The following is a 26,354-nucleotide window of genomic DNA, read 5'->3' as shown; positions in this document are numbered from 1 at the left end:
TATATATATATATATATATATATGTGTGTGTGTGTGTGTGTGTGTTAAGGTATTTATTTATTTTTAGGAAAAGTTCACAATAGCATATCTCAAGAAATAGATCACATTTATCACAAGAGAGAAAGATCAGCCTTTATTAGAAACACTCACACAGCAGTGATAACTGTAATTAATTAATTAATGCTAATGTTATAATACACAAAGTATTGTGTCATAAACATTATATCTTTTAAAAATGTAAATATAAAAAAACTGCTAAATTCATTAAGTTATTTACCGTGGAAACACACACTGCTTTAGAATTTGGCTCTAGTGAGGAATCTAAAAAGGCAGCATAATTTAGCTGCCTGTTTTTTGGAACAGCATTTCGCATCAGGAACGTGCCTGGGATGCTTAAAGCAGCCGCCCGGGTAGAGAGCTTATTAGGCTTTGGAACAGAGCCATGATGTCATTAATTAATTATGGTTGTGTGCTATTTTGCGTCCTGTGTTAAAACACTTCAAAACAGTATCACAGAGCTCAGGGTATTCATGTTACAAGATGTGTTTGCTTGTTTTCACATGGTAAAAGCCCAATGATCAATATTCATCCCAGTGAACTACAGATATTTTAACCGTGCCTTGTTAGGGATCTGAGGATTCTTACTTTGCCAATCACGGCTCTTTTGTTTTCCGCTGCTGGGCTTAAAGTAGCTCCTGAATGACAGATTTTCTGATGAGCCGGGGCTTCATGCATCTGCTCACTTCTTTTGTATGCCACACATTTCTCCCTCTCCATTTGTCTTTTTTATCTTCTGTCTCCCTCAGGTTCTCCATCGATCCTCAATCTGACCCAGAAGCTCTGTTCCGCATCACTCCAGACACTGGGCTCATCACTACAGTGACCGAGCTGGACCGTGAGCACGAGCAGTGGCATAATATCACCATCATTGCCACACAGAGAGGTACATACACACATTCACAGCATTAAGGAAGTAGTAAACTACAGTAAGCTGCAAATAAAAGGCTAGTTAATTATCGAGTTATACAGTTATAGAATTTATATAATTGAAGAATATCCATATACAGTTGTCCTAATATAATCAGAGCTCAGACGTTTCTGAATCATTGAATGAGTGTATCTTGATTAGGGTGACACCATTACATTTACACGTAACATAGTTTAACAACAGCAAATATATACATACATTTAGAATTACCTTTTATTCGTAGATTTTTAGTTTGACATTTTTATATGTATATATATATATTTTTATCTAGCTTTAATTTGCTTTCATTTCATTTCATTTAATTTTTTTTCTTCAGTTTTAGCCAAGGCATCATTCATTCAATTTTTATTTGACAGTTTTTCATTTTAGTTTATTTCAGATTTATTTCAGTAAAATGATTAGTTGAGATTAACAACACTGCTGCACCTAGACATGAATCAGTGAATCATTTATTTTTGGACAGTTCAAGACTATGAACCAGTTTGAAAAGAAACAAATCATCAAACCATGTCTTTGTGCAGAAACCACTGCCTCTTTTTATATTAATTCTTTTTTTTGTTAATTTTAGCAATTATTTTTAATATGTTTAAGTTTAGTTTACTAAAAAGACTCCCAAGGTTGGTATATTGAGGATAGAATACAGTTCAGAAGAGCACATAAGATTAATGCCTCAGTTTGCTCAGCTGTAAAGCTGTGTGCACAATATAATGTGACATTAAAAACAGTGATTTGTCACGCTACACCACCACGTGTTTCAAAAGTAGCTTGTTACTGGAAAAGCTGCAAAGTTTTGAACACAGCAGAGCTTCTGTCACTACTGGAAAATGGCTTTGCTATTTATAGTTCATAACTTCCTAAGGTACACTGACATGAATATCATCCAAGTATGGCATGCTGATCATTAGGTCAAGAGTGCTTAATACTGGTTGGAAAATGTCCATGCCACCATGTCTACTAGTAAAAACAGTGATAAGTTCAAATCTGGTTTCCGACATTCCTGATCACACCTTTTACATCACGTCCTGTTCTTTCAAAACTGTCAGTTAGATTATAATGCAACTAAAATTTAATGGATTTGTGTTGTTATCATTAACTTTTTATTTATGCATGGATTGAACCATTTAAACATACATTGAATTTGTACTGCTCAGGGAGATGGCATGTTAGTAGAGGATCTATGGTGCTGTGTTATAGTATGGAAAGTAGGTCTAAGCAGCTTCAGGGAGGCCTGATGGCTATTGTAGGCGAAGCTTCTTCCCAGTAATGTGAAGCAGTGGCACTAATCCACAACATCATGTCACAGCTCGATGTGTGTGTGTGTGTGGATCCAATCCAAGACATTTGTGTGAAAGCAGTCCAAACCAGAGGCAAGTGTGTAGGACTGATTTATAACGAGAGAGACGGAATGCTTCAATTTCTCTTTAGGCTCACACCAATCCATTAAGTTTGTTTTCTGGTGCAACCTAAACTGCACCAATATGCCAAATGAAAACTATTCTGAATTAAAAGCTACTGAAAGCTGTTTGTTTTTCATGACAAGCAATTAGTCTAGAATATTGCTGAAAGTCTGTTACAAAATGCAGTGGGGTGCCCTGCTGCTGTCTTCTGCCTACCTAGCATTCTAACCATTTGCCCATCATTGGGAAAACTACTCAAACAACTCTACAATGTATAACGTCCCAAGGTTACGTATGTAACCCTAGTTCCTTGAAGGAACGAGACGCTGCTTCGAAACGCTTTTGGGGAACGTCTCTGACGAGACCGACTCTGAATATCGTGTGCATTCAGTCCATCGGAAAGGCGTGACGTCACGGGCGGGGTGACGTAGCGACCAGGAAGCTATAAAAGCTTTTGGGGAACGATGTGCCCACGCTGCCAGACTTCCAAATCCCTGCCTAGTGTGTAGTCAAAGAGCACAGCTAAGACGAGAGAACAGAAGAGCCCGGCGTGGCTCGCATGTCAAGATCGTAAAATCAGACAAATGTGGAGGGCGTGGACCACCCCGCAGCGTTGCAGATGTCCAAGGGGGACACACCTGCTGAAAAGGCCTTGGAGGCCGCCATACCCCGAGTAGAGTGAGCCTTGGCCCCCAAAGGAGGGGGAAGCCCAGAGGACTCATAGGAGACGTTGATAGCCTCGACTATCCAATGACTAAGGGTCTGCTTGGTGGCAGGAGAACCCTTGTTAGAAGGACCATAGCAAACCAGCAATTGGTCGGATTTTCTCCACAGGGCAGCTCTGTGGACGTACGCGTCCAGTGCTCGCACTGGACACATACAGTTTAGCTTCTCTTGGTCTGGCTCCCGAAAGGGAGGAGGACAGAAGGCCTGCAGTACGATAGGCTGTGGTGTAACACAGGGAACCTTCGGAACATAACCCGCTCGAGGGTATAAGAATGCTTTGGCCATACCAGGGGCAAAGTCTAAATAAGTAGGGGCCACCGAAAGGGCCTGAAGATCTCCAACTCTCTTTAGTGAGGTGATTGCCAGTAACAGGGCAGTTTTAAGTGTCAGATGTCTATCTGAGATATCTTGTATTGGCTCGAATGGAGCTTTACAAAGAGCCTCTAAAACCACAACCAAATCCCAGGGGGGAACACGGGATCGTACTGGAGGTCTCAGCCTCAGCGCACAGCGGAGGAAACGTGTAACTAGGGGGTGTCTACCCACTGACTGATCATTGAAAGGGACATGGAAAGCAGCTATGGCCGCCACGTAAAACTTTAAGGTGGAGTGGGATAACCCCGCAGAGAGCCTGGCTTGTAAAAACTCCAGAACTGTACCAACTGGGCAGTCTGCTGGGTCAAGCTGGCGGTCTCTGCACCATGAAGTGAAGAGCTTCCACTTCAGGGCGTACAGTTTCCTCGTAGAGGGAGCTCTGGATTGGAGTAGGGTCTCAACAACCTCGGCTGAGAGACCAGCTGCTAACAGCTGCGCCCCCTCAGGGGCCACACCCACAGCTTCCACAACTCCGGGCGAGGGTGAATTATCGTGCCCTGCGCCTGTGAGAGTAGGTCTGTCCTGATCGGTATCTCCCACGGAGAGCCGTCGAGGAGCGAAACTAGATCTGAGAACCATACTCGGCCCGGCCAGAACGGGGCTACTAGTAGTAGACGGGCCCCATCCCGTACTCTCGCCAGAACTCCCGGGAGCAGAGCGATAGGGGGAAAAGCGTACAGACGAAGCCTCGGCCAGGTCTGTACCATAGCGTCCAGTCCCAGAGGAGCTGGATGAACTAGAGAGAACCAGAGGACACATTGCGATGTCTCCTGAGTCGCAAAGAGGTCCACCTGGGCTGTGCCAAATACTCTCCATATCTGCTTCACCACCTCGGGGTGAAGCATCCATTCCCCGGGCCTCGGCCCCTGTCTCGACAGTATGTCTCCTCCCACATTCAATCTCCCAGGAATATACACTGCTCTGATCGAGAGGAGTTTGCCCTGGGACCACAGAAGGATCTGGTGTACCAGCTTGTACAAGGGGCGCGAACGCAGACCCCCCTGGTGATTGATATAAGAGACCACTGATGTGTTGTCGGTGCGCACCAACACATGGTGACCTCTCAGGTCTGGGAGGAAATATTTCAATGCTCGATAGACTGCTAGCATCTCTAGGCAATTGATGTGCCATGTCAGATGGCGACCACTCCACAGACCACAGGCAGGGTGGCCACTCATGACCGCACCCCAACCGGTGAGGGACGCATCTGTCGCTAGCGTTACACGGCGACAAGGAACTCCCAGCACCGGGCCCTGATTCAAGAACCAAGGTTTCTTCCACATGTCTAAGGCACGAAGGCACCGCCGCATGACCTTGATCACTCGAAGTGGATTTCCCCTCGGGGAAAAGCCCTTGGACTTGAGCCACCACTGTAGGGGTCTCATGTGCAGCAGGCCAAAAGGTATCACGTTGGACGCAGCTGCCATCAGCCCTAACAATCTCTGCAATTGTTTGACAGTGAGTGACTGGCCTTCTTTGACTCTCTCGACTGATGTGAGGATCGACTCGATCCGAGCAGGAGACAAACGTGCCTGCATCGTGGTCGAATTCCACACTACGCCTAGATAGGTGGTTCTCTGAACTGGAGAAAGTACACTCTTCTTGGCGTTTAGTCTCAAACCCAGCTCCCCCATGTGTGCGAGAACGACATCTCGATGTCGAGCCGCCATCTGCTCTGATTGAGCTAGGATCAACCAATCGCCGATAAAATTTAAAATGCGGATACCCTGCATACGGAGGGATACCAGAGCCGCATCCATACATTTCGTGAACGTGCGGGGTGAGAATGCGAGGCCAAAGGGAAGTACTCGATATTGATAAGCTTTGCCCCCGAAAGCGAACCTCAGAAACTTCCTGTGTTGTGAAAGGATGGATATGTGGAAGTATGCGTCTTTGAGATCTATTGTGACAAACCAGTCCTCGGATCTGATTTGAGCTACAACCTGGTTGACAGTGAGCATTTTGAATTTCAGTGACATAACTGAGCGGTTCAGGTGACGTAAGTCTAAGATTGGACGCAACCCCCCATCCTTCTTTGGAACTATGAAATACTGGCTGTAAAATCCGGATTCCCTGTCTAGAGGAGGGACAACCTCGATGGCCTCCTTCCTTAAAAGGGTATTCACTTCTTGTTCCATAACCAGAGCCTGCTGGGGGCCGACCACAGTTGGTGTAACCCCGTTGAACTTCGGTGGTGGCTGACCGAACTGAATGCAATAGCCTCTTTCTATTGTACGCAGGACCCACTGAGATACATTTGGCAGTAGCTTCCACGCTGCTAAATAATCTACTAAGGGAATCAGTCTCTCGAGACTGACCTCTGGTGTAAGAGGCCCCCGAAGGGGCGGCGAGCATCCCAGCTCCGCTACACTCACGGGCGGAAGTAACTGGGAGTGGCGCTCGCTGGAGGCCGCTGCGCCCTGAAACTCTGGCAGGGTTGGCAGACCTACCTCCTGAGGGTACTGAGGTGAGACGGGCACCGTATAATGAGGTGGACCGCGCTCTACCCCAGCAGGTGCTACCCTCTGGATCCTGGTGTCAGGATCTTTTCGTCGAGGACTTCCGGGCTTCGATGACAGATCTTAAATCGGTTTTTGCCCTAGAAGCCCCCGACTCAGAGCGTCGTTGCCCTCGGTCCCGACGTGGGGGAGCACGAGCGGCGACGCTCTGTTTTTGCGCTTCCCGGTGTGAGGAGCCGGTATGTGGCGTGGTCATCTCCCGCCCAGATGCACCACGAGAGCGACGAGGGAGGAAACTCTGGAACGCCGCCGCCTGCTTGTGTGCCTCCTGGAACCTGTCGACGACAGTGTTGACTGTGTCGCCGAACAGGCCCGAGGCTTGAAGCGGGGCGTCCAGGAGGCAGACCCTGTCTCGTTCTTTAATTTCTGACAGGGTCAGCCACAAATGCCTCTCCGCGGCCACTAAGGCTGCCATAGACCGCCCAATTGCGCGAGCGGTCTCTTTAGTGGCGCGGAGGGAGAGATCAGCGGTCTTTCTGAGTTCTTCTACGTCTTCAGACTTAATCCCCTCCCCCTCATCGATATCTCTCAGCAGGTCAGCCTGATAAGCTTGCAGGACTACCATAGTATGAAGGCACGCCCCAGCCTGACCTGCTGCCACATAACCTTTGCCCACTAGCGATGATGTAACTCGAAGCGGCTTAGTGGGCAATGTCGGAGCCTTTAGAGACGAAGCCGAACCGGGCGACAGATAGCCCGCGAGCGCCTTTCCGATGGACTGATTGCACACGATATTCAGAGTCGGCCTCGTCAGGGACGTTCCCCAAAAGCGTTTCGACGCAGCTCGAGTTCCTGAAAAGGAACTTACTCTTTGGCAAAAATAGCCAAGCTAAGCTGACAACTACCACTTAGAGGAAGTTGCTAGTTGCACAACAGTCTACATGGAAAAAGTATATTACTATACTGAAGCTACTGTACTTAACAATTTTGTGTGAATGGAAGACAGTGGCTACAGTCAACTGTTTGGTTACCAACATACTTCTAAATATCTTATGTTTACCAAAAGAAAGAACTCCTTCAGTAACAGTTTTTGGGTAAAATTTTAAATGTTTAATTCTTTTTTTTTTCCAGCATTCGCCGTGATGCGTTTTCATTTTCTGCAAATTATACGTGATGCTGCAACTTTTTGCATAGCCTTCACATCAGGAGTGTGCTCACAATGACTTAAAATGCTGCCTCCATAGGCAGCTCCCTAGGTTTTGGAAAAGAGCATGAGTCTGTAAAAAAATGTCACTATTCAGTGTATGATTTCTAATAAAATCTTGCACATGGACGTGTGTGATGAACTTTAAAAGAGGAGAGTTTACCTTCTGTGTCCGAGACTCAAGATGAGCACGCCTCAAAAAAATGTCTCAAGCTGTGTTATGTGTGTATATTTTTGGTAACTTCCTATTTCTGCTCTCTCAATTACCTCAGATAACCCCAGCCAGGTGTCCAGGGTGGTGGTTGCTGTAGAAACGTTGGATTTAAATGACAATGCACCCGAGTTGGACAGGCAGTACAACACAGCCATGTGTGACTCTGCCTTCACGGGACAGGTGAGAGAACATGCCACATTTTATTATGGGAGCAAAGAAGGTCATGCTTGTCTCCATTGACTAGTTCATTTGTTACTCCACCAAAATGTAAAAGCGCAGGAAGTGCTCTAATGAGAGTCCTTCAACATAAGCTCTGCAATTAGGTAATTGTCGCAGATGAATTATGGGTGATTAATTACCTTTTCTCACAACTTTAGCCCTTTAGACTCACTGACTCACACTCTTTGTGTTCATATGGATTTGGTGGTGCATAAAGGTTTTTTTTTCTTAGTCATTTTTATTGCACATCTGTTAATGTGTCCATTTATACAGCCTGCATGCTGATTGATTAGTTCTGTCGTTACCCTGCAGCTGAATCACTGCTGTTCCCATTTACAGGATGCTTCACGCATACATAGATATACATTATAATCTGCTCATCTTTTGGTCTGTTGGCTTTCATCCATTTTGCCTTTCATTCCAGTTCTCTCATTTGTTTCGATTGCCTGTCTTTCCATAATTCTGTACTGTTTTTTCCTTGTCTGACTCATGTCTTTTCTTTAACTCTTAATTGGTTGACATGCAGCTGTTGAGCTGTCATAGCTTATGTCCTTTCCCCTTTCTTCATCATTCTACTGTCTTCACAGCTTGTGGTCAAATTAAACTTATTGTTATTTCACCAATTAGGATAAGTAGGTCCTGGATCAATGTTATTTTTGATATAAGTCTGATTTTTCTGTTCATATTGAATGCAAAAAAGGATGTGGCTTGACACAATTAAACAAACAACAAAGTACAGTCAATCAGAATGATGCGTCAATTTCCAAACTCTCTTTCACTTGCAATGTGCTGCAGCTGAAGATAATAAAACTAGCAACACATAGCTGTGTTTTAATTATTTAGATGATGTTTTATTAGTGGGATTTTTGTGGGATGTTTTCTATTTTAATATAGTTTAAAATGTAATTTATTTCTGTGATAGCTGTATTTTTAGTAGCCAGTCTTCAGTGTCATGTGATTTATCAGAAATGTCTTATTATTATCTAATAATAACTATTTTTTTTAATTATTATTATTTTTTTATATATATACATGTGCTTGTCATATAATTAGAATATCATCAAAAAATTTATTTCACTAATTCCATTCAAAAAGTGAAACTTGTATATTATATTCATTCATTACACACAGACTGATATATTTCAAATGTTTATTTCTTTTAATTTTGATGATTATTACTGACAACTAAGGAAAATCCCAAATTCAGTATCTCGGAAAATTAGAATATTGTGAAAAGGTTCAAAATTGAAGACACCTTGGTGCCACACTCTAATCAGCTAATTAACTCAAAACACCTGCGCTTCATGCTTCCTGCTGCTTACCAACTTTATGTAGATGCAGATTTCATTTTCCAACAGGACTTGGCACCTGTACACAGTGCATAAAGCTACCAGTACCTGGTTTAAGGACCATTGTATCCCTGTTCTTAATTGGCCAGCAAACTCGCCTGACCTTAACCCCATAGAAAATCTATGGTGTATTGTTAAGAGGAAGATGCAATATGCCAGACCCAAGAATGCAGAAGAGCTGAAGGCCACTATCAGAGCAACCTGGGCTCTCATAACACTGAGCAGTTTCACAGACTGATCGACTTCTTGCCACGCCACATTGCTGCAGTAATTCAGGCAAAAGGAGCACCAACTAAGTATTGAGTGCTGTACATGCTCATACTTTTCATGTTCATACTTTTCAGTTGGCCAAGATATCTAAAAATCCTTTCTTTGTATTGGTCTTAAGTAATATTCAAATTTTCTGAGATACTGAATTTGGGATTTTCCTTTGTTGTCAGTTATAATCATCAAAATAAAAGAGATGAACATTTGAAATATATCAGTCTGTGTAATGAATGAATATAATATATAAGTTTCATTTTTTGAATGGAATTAGTGAAATAAACTTTTTGATGATATTCTAATTATATGACCAGCACCTGTTAATATATTTTTGGAAACCATGATACTTCTGGAATCCTTGATGACTACAAAGTTCAAAAGAACAGCGTTTATTTGAGCTAGAAATATTTTACAACATTCTAAACTTTTTTACCGTCACTTTTGTCAGTGTATGTTAGCGTAAATTTCAGTATGAGCAGGGAAACTAGATGCAGTGCAGCAGACCTATCAACCAAATGACCAACAAAATGTTGTCTTGCTTGTTGCTCGTGATTGCATCTGGTTATGACCAAAAGTGATAGAAGACATTTATTTGATTTATCTTGTTAGGGCACAGTGTAATTTACTTTTGATAAAAGCTCTTACTAAATGTCTGCTTGCTTGCTTAACTGGAAGCTTGCATAACTTCTTACAGTCACATTATGGTGAGAAAGTGACCATTAAGACTATGGAAAATATTAATGTGACTTGACATTATCTCAGAGCAGAACTGAAATCACAGAATTTTTTTTTTTCATGCCTCAGCACAATCGCATTAACCCACAGCTCTGATCCGCATCACATGGCTTATTTTTGTTTAAAAGTTTTCCTTATTGTGTGGGGGGAGCATTGCAAAAACAGGCTCATTGAGTGATTATTTGTAGTTTAAGTGGATCTCTGGAGTCAGCGCCTAATTTTTAGAGCACCTGCTAAAGCTGTGTCTATGTTTGGGTGTTTCCCAAGGCTCGCTACTCCGTCAGAGTTAATTATTGTTTGACTGTGCGGTGTGGGCTAATCAGTCTCTGGTAACCTATTTGCAAAGGTGCTAGCGGGGTTAATGCTGATATCTGAGATTAAAATGTGGATCAGTTTTTTGTTTTTTTTAATGAACCTCTCTCCTCACTCCATTATTCTTTGCTCTCCTCCTCTTTCTCCCCTTCCTCTCTTTTAACTCTGCCCCTTATTTTGTTTCTCTCTCTCCATCTTTCTCCTATCTCATTTTCTCAGGTGGTGCAAGTGTTACGGGCGATTGATAGAGACGAGGGAGGAAATGACAGCGCTGTCCATTTTAACATCTCTCCAGACTCCAACGTTGCCCTCAACTTCAGCATAAGGGAGAGTGGAGGTTTGCAGTCTCTTCCAAAAAAAATTCTCCCACCCAGCCTTGTGTATCGGCGTCTCTCTTGATCCGTTAGTCTGTGTCTGGAACCACATTGTGTGGCTGCTTTGTGCCCTGCTCCTTTGTTTTCCCCATTGTTTGCTTTTGCTTCTCTGCCACATCTATCTTCTCCCGGCACACACAGATGAAATGTGCTCTGGCATTCATGCTGCATTTCGACTCACTGGTCTGTACAAATGTTATACAAGTAGCAATGGAATTAAACTGCACTCGATTGAGTTCAATTAAATTAAAGTTCCATCGAGCTCAATTTGATCTAAAAGCCCCCTTTTTTTCCTGTTGTCTCCATTTCTTTCATTATTCTCGTTTTCTAGGCCCCACTGCTAGTTTGGTGCTGGCGTCACCTTTGCAGACACTGTCTCGTTCTACTTCTCCCTCCATCACTCTCTATGTCCCGCTGGTTCTGAGGGATGGGGTCTCCGGTTTGACCAGCACAGGGACAGTCACGGTGTCCGTATGTCCTTGTCTGAGGGGTGGAGCCCGGGCCGGAGAGAAAGAGAAGCAAAGTGAGGCAGAGTGGGACAGAGAGACGGTTTGTTTGCCCCAGCACTCCTCTTTGCCCTCCCCTGGACTCAGCACTGCCGCTCTGCTGGCAATTTTAGCTTGTGTGGCCACTCTGCTGGGTAAGTTTAGTGTAACATACAAATGGCAGTGGTAATGTATAGTCAGATATCCGTTAACGCAAAATAAACACAGACAGGGTGATCAGCACCAAGACTCAAAGAAAATTTGAGTTGAAATTATTTTGTAGTTATCCATTTAGCTGTGTTTTTATTGTAAAAATAAAACTGAAACTAAAGGTAGTAAAATATTTTTTGTTAATTGAGATAAAAACTGCAACGAAATTAGAAATGTTGCATTGACAACTAACTGAAATAAAAGTTACTTTATGTTTTTAGGTTTTACTTTAAGAAATAGTAATGGGTGTTGATGGTGCAGTGGATAAGACACATGCCTTTGGTGTGTGAGACCCGGGTTCGAATCCACTGTGGGACACCAATGTGTTGCTGAGCAAGACACTTAACCCCTAGTTGTTCCAGATGAGTTATGTAGTAAAACAGCAGAAAAAAATTAAAATGACAAGAGCACATAACAAAATAACTAAAACTTAAAATGCATTTGCTTGTTTGTTGACGAACAGCGATCTCGAAAAATGGCTCCCTCGGGCCTTACGGCAGCAAACCTCTGATTTAAACTGTAAATATTCTTTCACGGCTGTTAAGGATGATAATTTGTTATATAGCGAGGGGATTTAGTTCCCTGTCCTTCCATTTAGTTTCTGTTTTTCTTATTTGGTCTTTTCTGTTCCTGTCCTCTTTATGTGAATATGTGTTCCAGCTGTGTTTGATTAATTAGTTGTCTGTGTATCTATAGTGAGTTCTGCCCCTTGTTTCCCGTCTGCTGTCAAACGTCATTCCTGCGTTCCAGTGATTGTATCCCTTTGTTTGCTGAATTCAATTCTCGTTAAAGTATTCTCCAGCGTCTCCCCATTCCATCCTCCCCGAGACACCATGACAGAACAGCAGACCCTATAAAAAATAATGGAAGAACGAGTGATGTTCATTGGCGTGGCTCAGGCAAACCCGACCCTTTAAGTTACGTGAGGACATTTGTGCCGCTCGCCCACGCCAGCTCCATCGAGGAGGAAACCCCTGTGACTCTTCTCCAGCTAGGGATAATAATAATTCATTACATTTATATAGCGCTTTTCTGGGCACTCAAAGCGCTTACATAGTCTCCTCATCCACCACCAGTGTGCAGCATCCACCTGGATGATGCGACGGCAGCCATATTGCGCCAGAACGCTCACCACACACCAGCTTACTGTAGGAGAGGAGAGTGATGATGCCAATCAGCGGATATGGGGATTGTTAGGAGGCCATGATGGTCAGAGGCCAATGGGTGAATCTGGCCAGGATGCCGAGGTAACACCTCTACTCTTTTCGAAAGACATCCTGGGATTTTTACTGACCACAGAGAGTCAGGACCTCGGTTTAACGTCTCATCCGAAGGATTCCAAAGGAATAACTTAATTACCCCATGGAGCTCCCAGACACCACCTACCTCAACTGGAAGGAGGCAGTCATCCGGTGTCTGGAGAGCCTCTGATCCCGAGCTGGGACCCCTCCACCGGCTGTTCCAAAGTCCAGCGCACCAGCTGCAGTGAAGTCAAGTCTGCTGGCTGTGTCTCCTTCCTGCCCACCAACTGCTCCGAACATAGGCCCGCCGGCCGTGCTAAAGTAAAGTTCATGTGGCAAGCCCGCTGGCCATTCCTGAGGCAGGTCTGGCGGTCACTCCAAACTCAAGCCCGTCAGTTGTGGCTCACTCTTGCTCAGAGCTTGCTCAATGTCATCTCCAGCCCCAGAGCTCGCTCCAGTGTCATCTCCAGCACTAGAGTTTGCTCCAGTGTCATCTCCAGCACTAGAGTTTGCTCAGAGCTCCTTCCAGTGCCAGCACCTCGTAAATGCTTCCCTGATCCCCAGTTACACCCAGGGAGGGCTCCTGATTCCTCATCTAGCCCAGAGAGGGTTACCGATTCCTCGTTTAGTCTTGGAAGGGCTCCTGATCCCCAGTTAAGCCCAGGTAGGGTTCCTGATTCCTTGTTTAGTCCAGGAAGGGCTCCTGATTCCGAGTTATGCCAAGGGAGGGTTCTTTATTCCTCATTTAGCCAAGGGAGGACTACTAATTTCTCGTCTACCCCAGAGAGGGCTACTGATTCCTTGTTTAGTCTTGGAAGGGCTCCTGATCCCCAGTTAAGCCCAGGTAGGGTTCCTGATTCCTTGTTTAGTCCAGGAAGGGCTCTTGATCCCGAGTTAAGCCCAGGGAGAGCTTTTTATTCCTCATTTAGCCAAGGGAGGACTACTGATACCTCGTTTAGCCCAGAAAGGGCTACTGATCCCCAGTTCAGCCCAAGGATGGCTCCTGATTCCTCGTTTAGCCCAGAAAGGCCTCCTGTTCCTCAGTTCAGCCCAAGGAGGGCTCCTGATTCCTCCTTTAGCACAGGACAGGCTCCTGATACCCAGTTCAGCCCAGAAAATTCTCTTGATCCCCAGTTCAGCTCAGAAAGGGCTCAGAATCTCTAGTTAAGCCCAGGGAGGGCTCCAGTCCCTGAATCCAATCCAGATCACCCCCCCCCCCCAGGATTCCTAGTTTTCCGCAAGAACATTATTTTTATGGGGCCATAGGAGTCCCCTGGTCCGCCATGACTCCTGAATCCCCTGATCCACCATGGCCTCCTGAGTCCCCTGATCGGCCATGGAAACCTGAACTGCCTGAACCGCCATGGCCTCCCCTGGAGGCTTCCCTTGTCTCCACTCTTTTCCAGTCCTGCACCAGCCTCCATGGCACCCTCTCTACCTCCCTGTTACGGAGGAGGGGGTGATTTGTCATGTGTTTAGTTCCTGTTTTCCTTATTTGTTTTTTCCTGTTCCTTTCCTTGGTGTGTGAATATGTGCTCCAGCTGTCTTTGATTTAGTTAATTTGCTCCCAGGTGTGTCCCATTGGTGTCTGTGTATTTACTGTATAATGAGTTGGGCCCCTTCTGTCCTGTCTGCTGTCAAACGTCATTCCTGAGTTTCATTGATTGTATCCCTTTGTTTGTTAAATTAAATTCACATTAAAATGTATTCTTCAGCATCTCCTCATTAATTCCTCCCTGAGTGACCATGACAATATAGTAGTATAGAAATAATAATAAAATAACACTGACCAGTAAGAAAAAATTAAGAAAAATAAATATACCCCTACAATGTACAAAACAAAACTACAAGAAGAAATTTAACAGCATTATCATAAGTAGTTTTTATATTTAAGTCCTCTGAGATCATTGACATTAGGGTAAATAACACTAGATGGCGGCAGTTGTGTTTATATATTAAATGAGAAAGTGCAAGTCCATGAAAGTAGCACCCATTTCAGTAATTTGGATGAACGGTCTTGTTTAAAGTGTTATAATGGATGCCGGTGAATACTATAAAACAATCAGACTGCTGGATGCTACGATTGACCAATCAGAATCAAGAATTTCCTAGAGCTGTGTCTTAAATGTAATTATGGGGCATCATTCTGTGTAAGTGTTAGTTTGCCAGCTGCTCTAATGGGTCTATTGAGTATCTGTCTTTCTGTAGCACCCTGCAATTTTATTGCAAAAATTTGTCAGCCAGCACAAACATACATGTCCTCCCTTTTTATAAATGGCATTATAAAATGCTTACACTTTTTCTGTTCATCTCTCACTGTTTTCTTTCCCTCTTTCTTTCTTCTCTTTAGCTGTCAGTGCTTTGTCTCTGTCCCTGCGCAGACAGAAAAGGGACTCTCTCTCACCTTTAGAGGAGGATGATGTAAGAGAGAACATCATCACGTATGATGATGAAGGAGGTGGTGAGGCTGACACGGCTGCGTTCGACATCACAGCACTACAGAGTGCCCCACACAACGCACGCAGGGGGTACCGCACCCTGGACAGCAGGAACATGTGAGTGGGGCTCAGCAGGGCACTATGATGAAAGATTACGTTGGCTCCATCTGTTACATCAACTCACTCTTCCTGCACATTTATATAGCGCTTCCTCAGTGCACTTAAAGGGACAATTCACCCCAAAATTACAATTATGGCATAATAGATTCATGTCGTTTAAAGTCTGTTTTTTTTTTTTTCACATTAAACACAAATGGAGATGTTTAACTGAATATCCTGACTGTTCTTTTCCACGCTTCACATTTTTAGTTTTAACATGTGAAAATATAATAAGACTGTAAATGTTGAAATTGTAATATTACAGTTGTACTGTAAATATTTTTTCTTAAATTATTATTCTTTTTTATGTACAATCACAAAATTTCTGGACAAATGTCACCCAAAAAACAAGCACAACAAACCTAGAGCTGTTTATAAAAAAATTCCTACTTTTCATTCTGCCTTAAATCTTCTGAAACCCCTTTTAAAACCCTGCATATTTTATTTATACTCACTATTTAAATAAATCACAGTCCTTTTAGCCATCAGTGTACTTCTTTGGGTTGTAATGATTCCATAGTCTATGATGAATGAGGTCTAAGTTGATCATTGTTTATTTTATGTAGAATTGTTGTTAACTTTTCTTCCACATTGGTTTTATTTTTAAAGAACTACAAATTAGTTTAAACTGAAATCAAAGGTGTGACAACAGCAGAAGAAGGCCTGAAGAGTGTGAGCTCCCAGCAGACCACACCATCTGAAACACCTGTGGTGTTATAGCATTAATCACATTACCTCTCCTGAGGCTACATACAGTTCTATTCTGTTCTATTTTATTTCATCTGCATAAAACTTACTTTCATGATCTATTCTGTGTTCCCTCAGACGTTATTCACAACACTGTCAGGACAAGGCTCGAGCTTACAGCAGCTGGGTTCAGGCCGGAGCGCTGGACCCTGGGCAGTACAACAGTCATGGAGCCACTCTATATGGACGGTTTTGCTATAGCAGCCACACCCTCCCAGTGCTACGTCGCTCACAGGGCCCCTATGAGCCCGGTATATCTGAGTTGGCTTACCGCTTACCTGGGAATCAACCAGACCACTCTCTAGTCATTCAAAACCAGGCAGCTGTGGTTGGCCCTCTGGAGCCTGGGGCTATTTACGTGCCAACAGCAGAGGCCGGTCATGCTTCTAAAGAAGGGACAGCATCTCAAGACGGAACTACCACATCTGAGGGAGGAACGCCAAGGAAAAACGACTCAAAGGATGATGCAAGTAGCGATGCCCAGCAGAGTCAAAGTCAAAGCCAGGATCTGGATTGGGTAAAACAACATATGTTTTCATTGTTTATTTAAAAAGCTTAGAATAACCATGTTCAGAATCACAAAGTTCCAGTATTTGGGGTAAAACCAAGGGGAGCTCTTTTGGCTTGACCAGTTAAACAGCTTTGGTAAACTGAAAATGAAGACAGGGTCTAGTAAAAAACAAAGTATATGGCTAATTTGAATTCACAGACTCGCTTCTCAGTCACACCCCAACAGCATCGAATCAGTATTAATGTATTATGTCTAATAAACATTCATTGAACTGGAGATTGGGAAACAACTGTGCAATTGATATTAATATTCATTTCACGATGTGTGTTTCACTGGGAAAGTTGTCACACACAGATCCTGAAAAAGCATGAACTCAAAACTGCAGAAAGCTGCATGTAATTAAATTTTTTTTACAATTTTGATGTGCAACAAAATATGTTGTGCATTATTTGCTGTCATGGAAATTCATGCATACCATCGTGCATCTTAAGAGCTCATCTATTTAATTTCAATGTCTGATTTTACACATACACACATTTAAAGGCACAATGCAGATATATTTTCTCACTGGAAGTTTTATTAGAAGTGAGGAGAACACATACCGTGTGTGAAAACATGTCGTTTGGCACATCTCTAGATAGCCGACAGGCTATTTTTTATTTATTTATTTTTTTTGTATGTGCCGAACAGGTTGACGATGAAGGTGTATTTTCACATGTTGTCTCTCGCTGTCTCTCTTTCTCCTTATCCTCATCTCACAGTGCAGCGTTAGTTCTTTTTAGAGCTCAATTAACCTGGTTCGGCTATTGTCAACTGTTTCTCCCTCCATCTGTCCGACTTTTTCACTTACTTCCACTACTGTAACACTGTACTGTCTCACTTCATTGTTATCACATTTTTCTGTGTTTTCACCTGCTCATTGTGAAATATCTTCTGCTTTCTCTTCCCTTTCTTAACAATCCTCTCTATCACACACATCCCTCTGCTGAATAACAGAAGAATAAACTCATCCTTCCCTCCTGCTCTAACCCTCCTGCTCCTCCCCGTCCCCTACAGGTCCAACCAGACACGGCCCCCCGCGAACGAGAGCTGGTGTTGACCCGTTCCGGTTCGGTTGCTGGGCCAGGCCCAACGGGTAGTTGGATGTGCGACTCCACCACACTCCCCAGAGCTGGTCGGCATTCCTCGCGGAGCAGTCTTTCCCTAAGTAGAAGTGGTGCTGGGCCTGCTGAGTCCAACCTAGTTGGGGTGGCTGAGGCGCCCAGTGGTGGTACAGAAATGCAGTCAGTCAGCAGCAATTACACCACTATCCTGCAGGGGGAGCAGCAGAGGGACTACCCGGGGACTCTGAGACGGGGTGGGCTGGAGATGGGCAGCGGATTTGTGGTGGGAAGGCCTGAGAGAGAGGGCAGCATTCCACTGAGCACTGGGATGTATCCGGAAGGTGGCGGGTTTATAGGAGACTGGCACGAACGGGTGGGAATAACTGGGTACCCACTGGGCAGAAGGGATATGACGCCTCAGCTGCTTCCATATCCCGGCCAGGGCCGGGGGGCTTTTGGGGGAATCCTAGGTTATGGCGGAGCGTGGCCCTCAGCACCTGAGGGGTCAGGAAGGGGAGCGCCTGTCGGCGGTGCTCACTCTCTCGCCCTAAGGGTTGGCGAATTCTTGCGTTTGCGCCTTGCGCAGGTGACCTTTGACCCTTCGCAGCCGCCGTATGACTCGGTGCAGGTGTACGGGATGGAAGGCACAGGCTCCCGCGCCGGGTCCCTCAGCTCCCTGGACAGCGAGGGAGGCAAAGACGCCGAGAAGGAGGTGTGGGGATCAGGTCTGGAGGATTGGGGCCCACAATTCCAGAAATTAGCTCAGCTTTTTAGGGAAAGGGAGAAGGAGAGTGGAGAAGATAAAGAAGGAGACGCAGAAGCCAGCAAAAAGCACAAGGACAGGGAATGGGAAGAAAAGGAGGAGCAGTCTGGAGATGAGGAGCAGGCGAATGTCTGAGAGAGTGAGAAGGAGAGGGGTTGGGTGGGACAGTGATTAAAAGGCAACAAGAGCCGGAATAATGAAAAGTGAAGGGTAAGGAGGGAGAGATGAAGAGGAAAGGTAATGAGGGAAGACAGGGAAAAATGAACAGAGAGAGCAAAGGCAGTGAAGAGAGTGATTGATGCAATTTGAAGCAATAAGTGCTGAAAAGCGGATGTGTGAGCACAGAGCGGTGTTTCTTTAGCCAGCATTTAACATTCCTTAAGTGTGTTTGGCAGTAAGCGAAAAGCAAAGTTCACTGTATTCCAGATCACATTTAATTACGACAGAGAAAGAAAAAGATTTCAACTCGGATTTTCGCAGCAGCGAGCAAGACAATGGCACCACATGGGAATAAGAAACACATGGCCGGAATAACACAGGTGAAAAGCTACGGCAACACACGATGGAGTAGGAAATTAATATTTGTACAGAAATTGTTTATACATTCACAAAAGCAAGAGGACTGAATTATTCAAAAGAAAGCACTGAATATTACAGTAAAGTCCTGAATAAGTGTCTGCACAAAGATTCTTGGTGTTCACACATACACACAGACTAAAACAAACACGCATCAATTTTAAACCCTGCTTGGAAATTCTTCTTTGCGGATGTCACATTGTCAGGGTTCAAAATGACTCACATTTTTGCCAAGAACAGATTGCATACAAAGTTGCTAAAAAAAAGATGACAAAATTAAAATGTACTGATGCTAAAATTGTGCAAAACATATGCACAAACAACCATTACTAAAAAAAATAAAACATCCCACATTTAAAAAGTCATGATGATTTATGAGAGCTGACAGGTCTGCTTCAGATAGAATGCACTTTTATACATGATGTTCGAAAATAGATTAAAAATGTTGTTGTTTTTTATTGGAGGAAAAAAACATGAAAAAGATGTTCTATGTAAATGCATTTAAATGTAAATATCACTGAATGCCATTGTGAAAAGTGACAACAGTGCTGTAGTAAACATTAATAAAATGAAAACTGAGGAGAAGATTACATATAATCCCGCATCGAAATCCACTGGATATAACTGGAAGATACTGGATTGACTGAAGCAGAGTAAACCCTTCCACAGTACGATATTGAATGTGTTGCTCTTCCCAAACGGAACATTTATTTTTACTTGAATTGAATGCAAAAGCTCCAAATAAATATATGTGAAGTCCTTTTTCTGGGTTGAGCTCACACTCTGCATTGATATCCTGATTAATAACACTGTTTGTGGCTACAAGGACTCACTGTGACTGGACTGAACCAGAACCACTGTATCACTGCACAATCATGCGCACCAATACCAGTGCGCTTCATGCAGTACAAACACACACCTTGCCAAACAACCCAACAAATGTCATTCTTTGTCAAAAATGTGAGCCTAAAAAGGTTATATAAAATATTAATGTCTATATTATTGTACAGTAAGAAGAATGATTAAAGCAAGACAGATCTCCTGGAGCCCATTTACACCAAGAATAATAGCTATAAGTATAAATAGATAATTTGCACCCACACCAATGCATTTTCTGTTAACCGAGCTGCAGCCATTTGCTGCATTTCAATTGGCTGTCACTGTTTTGATTAAAAAAAATTTTGAAAGTAATTCCAGCGATATCGTTCCAATGTGACGCTATCATTATATTTGTGGAATGGACATCCCTGTTCTTATAGAATTCCAACGATTAACGTTATGGTAATATTCTTGATGTAAACGGGCTTTAACAAAGAACTGAATCCTTCACGTGTCTTTGCCTATTTTTATTTTTTCAGGTAGATTAGCTCAATTGTAAATTGGGTGTGGAGTTACTGCATTCATCCTGGTTTCTGCCTTCTTATTGGACTGCATTGATGTGGCCCTAAGTGGGCACTGTTGGTACTGAGATCTCACGATGGTGTGTACTAAAAATGTATTTATTCTGTTGTATTTTTTCCTTTTCATTTTTGTAAATTTGAATAAAGACAGTATGTTTTGAGGTGATGTGTGTGCGACCTGATGTGTATATTCTCTTTTTTGTAAAGAAAACTCTTAACTGGATTGACTTTTGGTTCTCACGTGTGTCTTCTAGTCTGTGTTTGTCTCCACTGAGTAAATGTAAGTGCTGGCTTTAGAGATGTCCATAGAGGCTCTTCAAACAGGGACAGAGTTGGCAGGGAGTAAACACAATGTCTGGTCTACTTACTCCCAGGCTGTTTGACAGGCTTACAGCTCAAGGTCAATAATGGAAACTGAGAGTTCAAATCACACTTTAAGACAGACAAAAGTTTACCGTGAGGTTCACCTTGAAATTCGCTCTATCTGAAGTGTGGATTACATAAAATGCATGGGATTTGTTAGTGGGCCTGACAAGACTTAGTTCATCTGATGAAAGTGGGGAAAATAAGGTCGTTTCAAACCACTGCACCTGCTAGTCAACACTGCTTATTGTTCACTTCAATCCTGCAATGTGTGTGTGTGTGTGTGTGTGTGTGTGTGTGTGTGTGTGTGTGTGTGTGTGTGTGTGTGTGTGTGTGTGTGTGTGTGTGTGTGTGTGTGCGTGCGTGAGTGTGTGATTGTGTTTCAGCAAGCTTATACCCACAAGTGCCAGCAAATAAACAAGCCACTGCCACCTTTTTGATTCGAGGCTGGTTAATTATTCATGAGCTTTTGCACATTTCCTGTTAGATTAAATTTGGTTTAATTACTTTTGCGAAGCTTGACGTAGAAAATAGTAGACTTGAATGAGAGAGACAAAGAGAGAGTGTGATTGCTTCAAAATTCACTTAGAGCAGGAAAGGGATTCAAAATGATTCACAGAAAGTGAGATTATGAATGCATGCTCTGTCCTTGAGTTACATAATGAATTGATGCACAGGTTATTACGCAATGCGCTGTATATTTAAATAGGCAGCGTGTGAGAACTTAACACACATGCACATACAGAAAAAAAAGTGTTAATAGTGTTAAACTAATAATTTTCTCACTTTTCTTATGCAAACAAATAAAATGGCTTCTGGGCATGTTTTGTGAAGCAGTGATACCACAGATGGGTTATTTCTAAAAGTAGTGTCTGAAGATTTTTTTTTTTTTTCATAGAAAGGACAACATTTCTCACAGAACACTTGGAGCACAGAAGTATGCCATTAATGATAAGAATAAAAATAACTCACCATTAATACATTAATTCACTGCAAAATGTCCACATTAAAGATTCATTTGGTGAATTGCCCTACAATCCTCCATGACTCAGAATGGAGCTATAGATCATTAGCGTGCAGCTCAACCACAAGACATCTGGAAGAGGTATACTAACTTGAAGTGTTTCTCAGTTTTTCTTTTTTTTCCGTCTGCTTCCTCAGGGACAGCAAGGTGAAAATGACCACCAACCTCGATAATTAGACCACTTAATTAATATCTGGCCCACTGACACAGTGGGTTGAAAGGGACAGCAAGACTGTGTTTTCTGTAGGTCCCAGGAAGACTGGAGGTGTACATACCATATTTAGCAACATTACAGTAAAAAATTATGAATATGTTGGGGTTAGGTGGCTTTAAAGGTGCCATAGAATGCAAAAATCACTTTTATAAGTGTAGCCTGCTGTATGTGAAAAACAACCAGCCTATAATAGTAAAAATCCACCCACTCATTGTTTTATAATCCCAATAAACGTCTCTTCACTTTAGCGTTCCAGATTTCAAACTACTATGACGACATAGTCTTGGAAATTCCAGCTCATTTGTGATGCTCTCTGCCCTATTAACATATACACAGCCCTGAGTGAGAAGCTGCGGTCCGCCATTACTGTTCTCTTGATGTAGCTGCTGGAGGTACAATGTCAGTGCCTTTAAAAGTGTTGTGTGTTGGGTTGCACCAATGAACATAGGAGTCTCCATGGACTACTGAGGAGACGTGGTTACATTTCATTTTTGGAGGAAATGTCCCAGAAAAAAAAATAAAAACAGAAAAGTCCTGTATTCGTTTGTGCCGACATTTTACATTGGACTGCCTCACAAACAAGGGTCAGTTCAGTGCTGGTGTTGTGCAAAAATTGCTTCTGAAAGAAGGATCTAGGGGTGTCCCCGAATAAAGATTTTCATAGTCGAATCGGATTTTTCGAATCAATATTCGACTGATATTCTAATCATATGTTTGGGGGCGGGGCAAAATACATTGAGTCAAGTGAGGCATTCGACAGTCATAATTACCGATGTTAACACACAGGGAAAATGTGTAAAAAATGCCTTGAAGATACAAATGGGGTAAATAATGTTTTTATGTTTTGATTAAAAGATAGTTAACATTATGTCAGCGAAACCCTAACAATCCACCATTTTTACAATAGTGCTCTCCTTATAAAGTTAGCCTATATGACAGTAGTTATTAATGTTCTGCATTTCTGTTTTGAGCTGCACGCGCTGAAGATGACCAGTAGAGTGAGCATTTGATAGCAAGTGTTTAATCAATGGGATTAAACTCATAATTTCATGTAGAATACGCTTCGTTATTTATACAACACAGCGTTAATATTAGGAATTATAGGCTATTTGTAAAAAGAGCCCGAATGCAAATGAATGTATCTGCGCGGCTCTGAATGCAAACTCCTTCTGTGGACACGTTCTTCACAAAACAATGTACAGAAACACAGCACCTAAACTCTAAATATTCACAGCATTTTATTGTAATGGTGTTCTCATTATAATGGTATGGGTGTGACAGTCCAGTCTTAGTTATTATTATTCTGCATTGTAGTTTGACCTGCTTGCGCTGTGCACTGAAGAGATATCACTGTAGTACTACAATGAAGCGCTTGACTCAAAACCAAATGCATCTTATATCAGGTAAATAATATATCCACAATATATATACACCGGCTGAAATGTTTTGAAATCACTTGTACCCTACCTGTTCTAAAAAAAATCCAGTCTCTGCCTGTGTCAGTTTGAGTCTTGGTAAATTTTTAAATGCCTGCCGACAAGATGCTACTCCATCTGGCACAGATTATGGAAAGTGAAACATAAATCTATGGTGGTAGGATTTATTTACGCACTTTAAAATATTTATTTGAAGCTTCTTTCTTTTCAGATTCTTATTCACGCCTTTATCATAATAGGTTGCATATTAACTTATTGGGAGAAAACTGCAATTCATCGATTGGCCGCTAGTGGCTGGTTCCAAAAGGGAGTCAGTCTCATAGACTCCCATGTGCCCAACTTTACAGCGGATAAAAAAAAATTGTTTACAGCCTGGTACAAAAAGTGGTTTTGGTCTGTATAGCTATATAGCTGTACAGTTTTTTTTTTGCCCATCATGACAACTGTGAAGGTTTTTTTTATTATTATTTTTTAAAACTCTGTTTAAATTATATTAAGCCTGAACTCTTTTGCATAATTAAGGGCATGGCCACTTGAGTGACAAGTGGATTGCCTGCTGTCCCACCGTCAAGCTAGGTGGATGTGGTTTCAGCAACCAGCTTCTGCCTTTTTGCCCATATTTGATTATCTGGGAGTGACGCGAGATGACATCCCACGTAGGAGGGGACGTTCTCGCGACCTTGTGCAACGTTCCCTAAAAGTTATCTAAAGGTAACGAAAGTTCCGAACCTTTACAGAACATTAGGGACGTTCTTGGAACGTCCTATTTTGGTTATGAAAGTGCTGCAGTTCAAGGTTCCTTAAATGACTTTAGGGGGACGTTCTATTTGAGGGCATTTTATGGTCACATAGCAAACGTTACAGAGAGGACATTTGAGACGTTAACAGAACGTTCTCGCATGGTCCTCTGTTGGTCATATAATAACGTTCCCAAAGTGACTTTAGGGGAACGTTCCATACTGGTTGTTATATGGTCATGAAACAACGTTACAAAGAGGACATTCGGGACGTGAACAGAACGTTCCCATACGGTTCTCTGTTGGTCATATAATAACGTTCCCGTTATTACTTTAGGGGGACGTTCGATATTGGTTATTATATGGTCACACAACAACGTTACAAAGAGGACATTCGGGATGTTAACAGAACGTTCTCGCATGGTCCTCTGTTGGTCATATAATAACGTTCCCAATGTGGTTGTTATATGGTCACACAACAACGTTAAAAATATGACAAATTAATGAACGCAAAGATGTATTAAATCTACATCTAATTAATGAAAATATTAAATAATAATACAATAAGTATTAAACTTATTTGTTAAATAATAACACTAACATGCTAGCCAATTTATTAGGTCCTCTCTGCTAATTTTGTGGGTAGGATTTGATATTTGTTACTTCAAAATAAAAACTATGGCTTTTACTCTACAGATCTAAAATCCTTGATGTGTCCATAAATCCCTTATTAACAAATAGACATACAAAACAATACAATGTCATAGATCAAGGCAACGTGAAAATAAGCGATGCATAAGTGATGCAGTTCAATTTTTCACCACATTTACATTGGAAAATTGTGGAGTTTTGTGGAGCTCTGACACTGTTTCATAGCACCCGCTTCGAAGTCGTGCGTTAATTTTGAATTTATTAAGCGCACTTTACAACTTACGACACATTTACCATTTATTATTTTCTATATAAATGTCGATATAGCCTACTGTACATTTCTATACAAATATTAAAAATGAATATTTTGGTGAGGCACTGCCACACCCGCGGCTGACTGTATTCAGAAGGGAGAGCTGCAGCCCAATTCAACTGTGAGCCACTGCTGCTGGTGCATCGTCCTTTCTTTATGTGCGGAGTGGGGAGCGCGCGCACTGCAGGGCATGGAAGCGGCCATGCAGTCGCTTGCATTTTTTTCCTGTCAACAGTGTAAACTACTTAAAATACTCAATTTTTGGTCATAAGAATAATACATTATTTAAAGCTTTTATTTGTGTAAACTCACAATATCAAGAAAACTTTAGCAAAATAAACCACCACAAAAAGGACTGTTTTAAATCTGCTATGAATATGAAGTTTGCAGATTGTTGTAGGCTATTGTACTGTATCTTCTATAAAGATGAATATTACATTTCGTTAATTTAAAAAGCACGTTAATGTTGTATAAATAAATAAACTTTTGTTCTGTTAGATGTGTTTTGGCTAGTTTTTGTCAGGCGCGGATATATGGGTGGGCCTGGGTGGGCAGATTGACTGGTGGCCCACCCAATCAGATTAATAAAAACAATTAATTTTTTTAATTTTAATAATAACAAATTAATAAATAATTTAATTTTAATAGTTTCATGAGGACATTTAAGTAAAGTAGCTACGAAAAATAGCTACAAAATAAAAATATTATGTCGGCATATCACGTGTCAGTCCAGTGATGCTATCATGCAACACAGCTGGTTCTCTTGTGAATTTGTTTTCTGCACGGGCCGGCCACACGCTCTCCGTGCGCGCACTGACTTAAAAGTGGCGTAACACCACTGTTACACTGTTACACTGTGAAACACACATACTCCGTGTGCAGTGCGTGACTGATCCACGACTGTAGGCTACCACAAACACATACTCACTATTTGTATTTCAAATCCAGAAGTTATCAGAAACTTTTATTAAAAAAGTAAAAAAAAAGGGTTGTCAGCATTGCGATTCTCTTTGTACATATACACTCTTTAATAGACGTTTTAACACAATTTAAACAACGTATTCAGCGCTACTTATATAGATTTATATATTAAGTTGCTCAAACAAGTGGTAAAATATTTAACCATGTAGTACTTCGCAAAATCGCAAACATTTCAAATCTTAAAATTGACAAAAACAGCCGACTAACATGCCTTTTCTTTTGCATTTAAGTTTTAATACAATAAATATTGCATGTCACAAAGAAATTGTTTTTTCACATCCACCATGAATGAGACGAGAGTTGTTCATTATGTCACCTTGTTGAAGTAAATTTTATTTTTCCTTGCTTTACCCCAGTCCTAAAGTAAAAAAAAAGATGACTGTGTA

General features: G+C 42.2%; 1 protein-coding gene across 3 annotated transcripts in view; it reads left to right on the top strand.

Moving 5' to 3' along the window:
• Positions 1-20,410, top strand: part of LOC132096243 (uncharacterized) — a 147,932-nt gene extending 127,522 nt beyond the window's left edge. For all 3 annotated transcript variants that reach the window (XM_059501494.1, XM_059501493.1, XM_059501495.1), the window contains 7 exons: positions 807-943; positions 7,422-7,543; positions 10,462-10,579; positions 10,948-11,256; positions 14,903-15,107; positions 15,975-16,413; positions 17,464-20,410. In XM_059501494.1, the coding sequence (XP_059357477.1) occupies positions 807-943; positions 7,422-7,543; positions 10,462-10,579; positions 10,948-11,256; positions 14,903-15,107; positions 15,975-16,413; positions 17,464-18,408 (2,275 nt within the window). In that variant the 3' untranslated portion in view covers positions 18,409-20,410. The remainder of the gene's footprint in view (positions 1-806; positions 944-7,421; positions 7,544-10,461; positions 10,580-10,947; positions 11,257-14,902; positions 15,108-15,974; positions 16,414-17,463) is intronic.
• The last annotated feature ends 5,944 nt before the right edge of the window (positions 20,411-26,354 follow it).

The sequence above is a fragment of the Carassius carassius genome, chromosome 20 (genome assembly GCF_963082965.1).
Source record: "Carassius carassius chromosome 20, fCarCar2.1, whole genome shotgun sequence".
NCBI lineage: Eukaryota > Metazoa > Chordata > Actinopteri > Cypriniformes > Cyprinidae > Carassius > Carassius carassius.
This window is presented reverse-complemented; position numbering and strand designations above follow the sequence as displayed.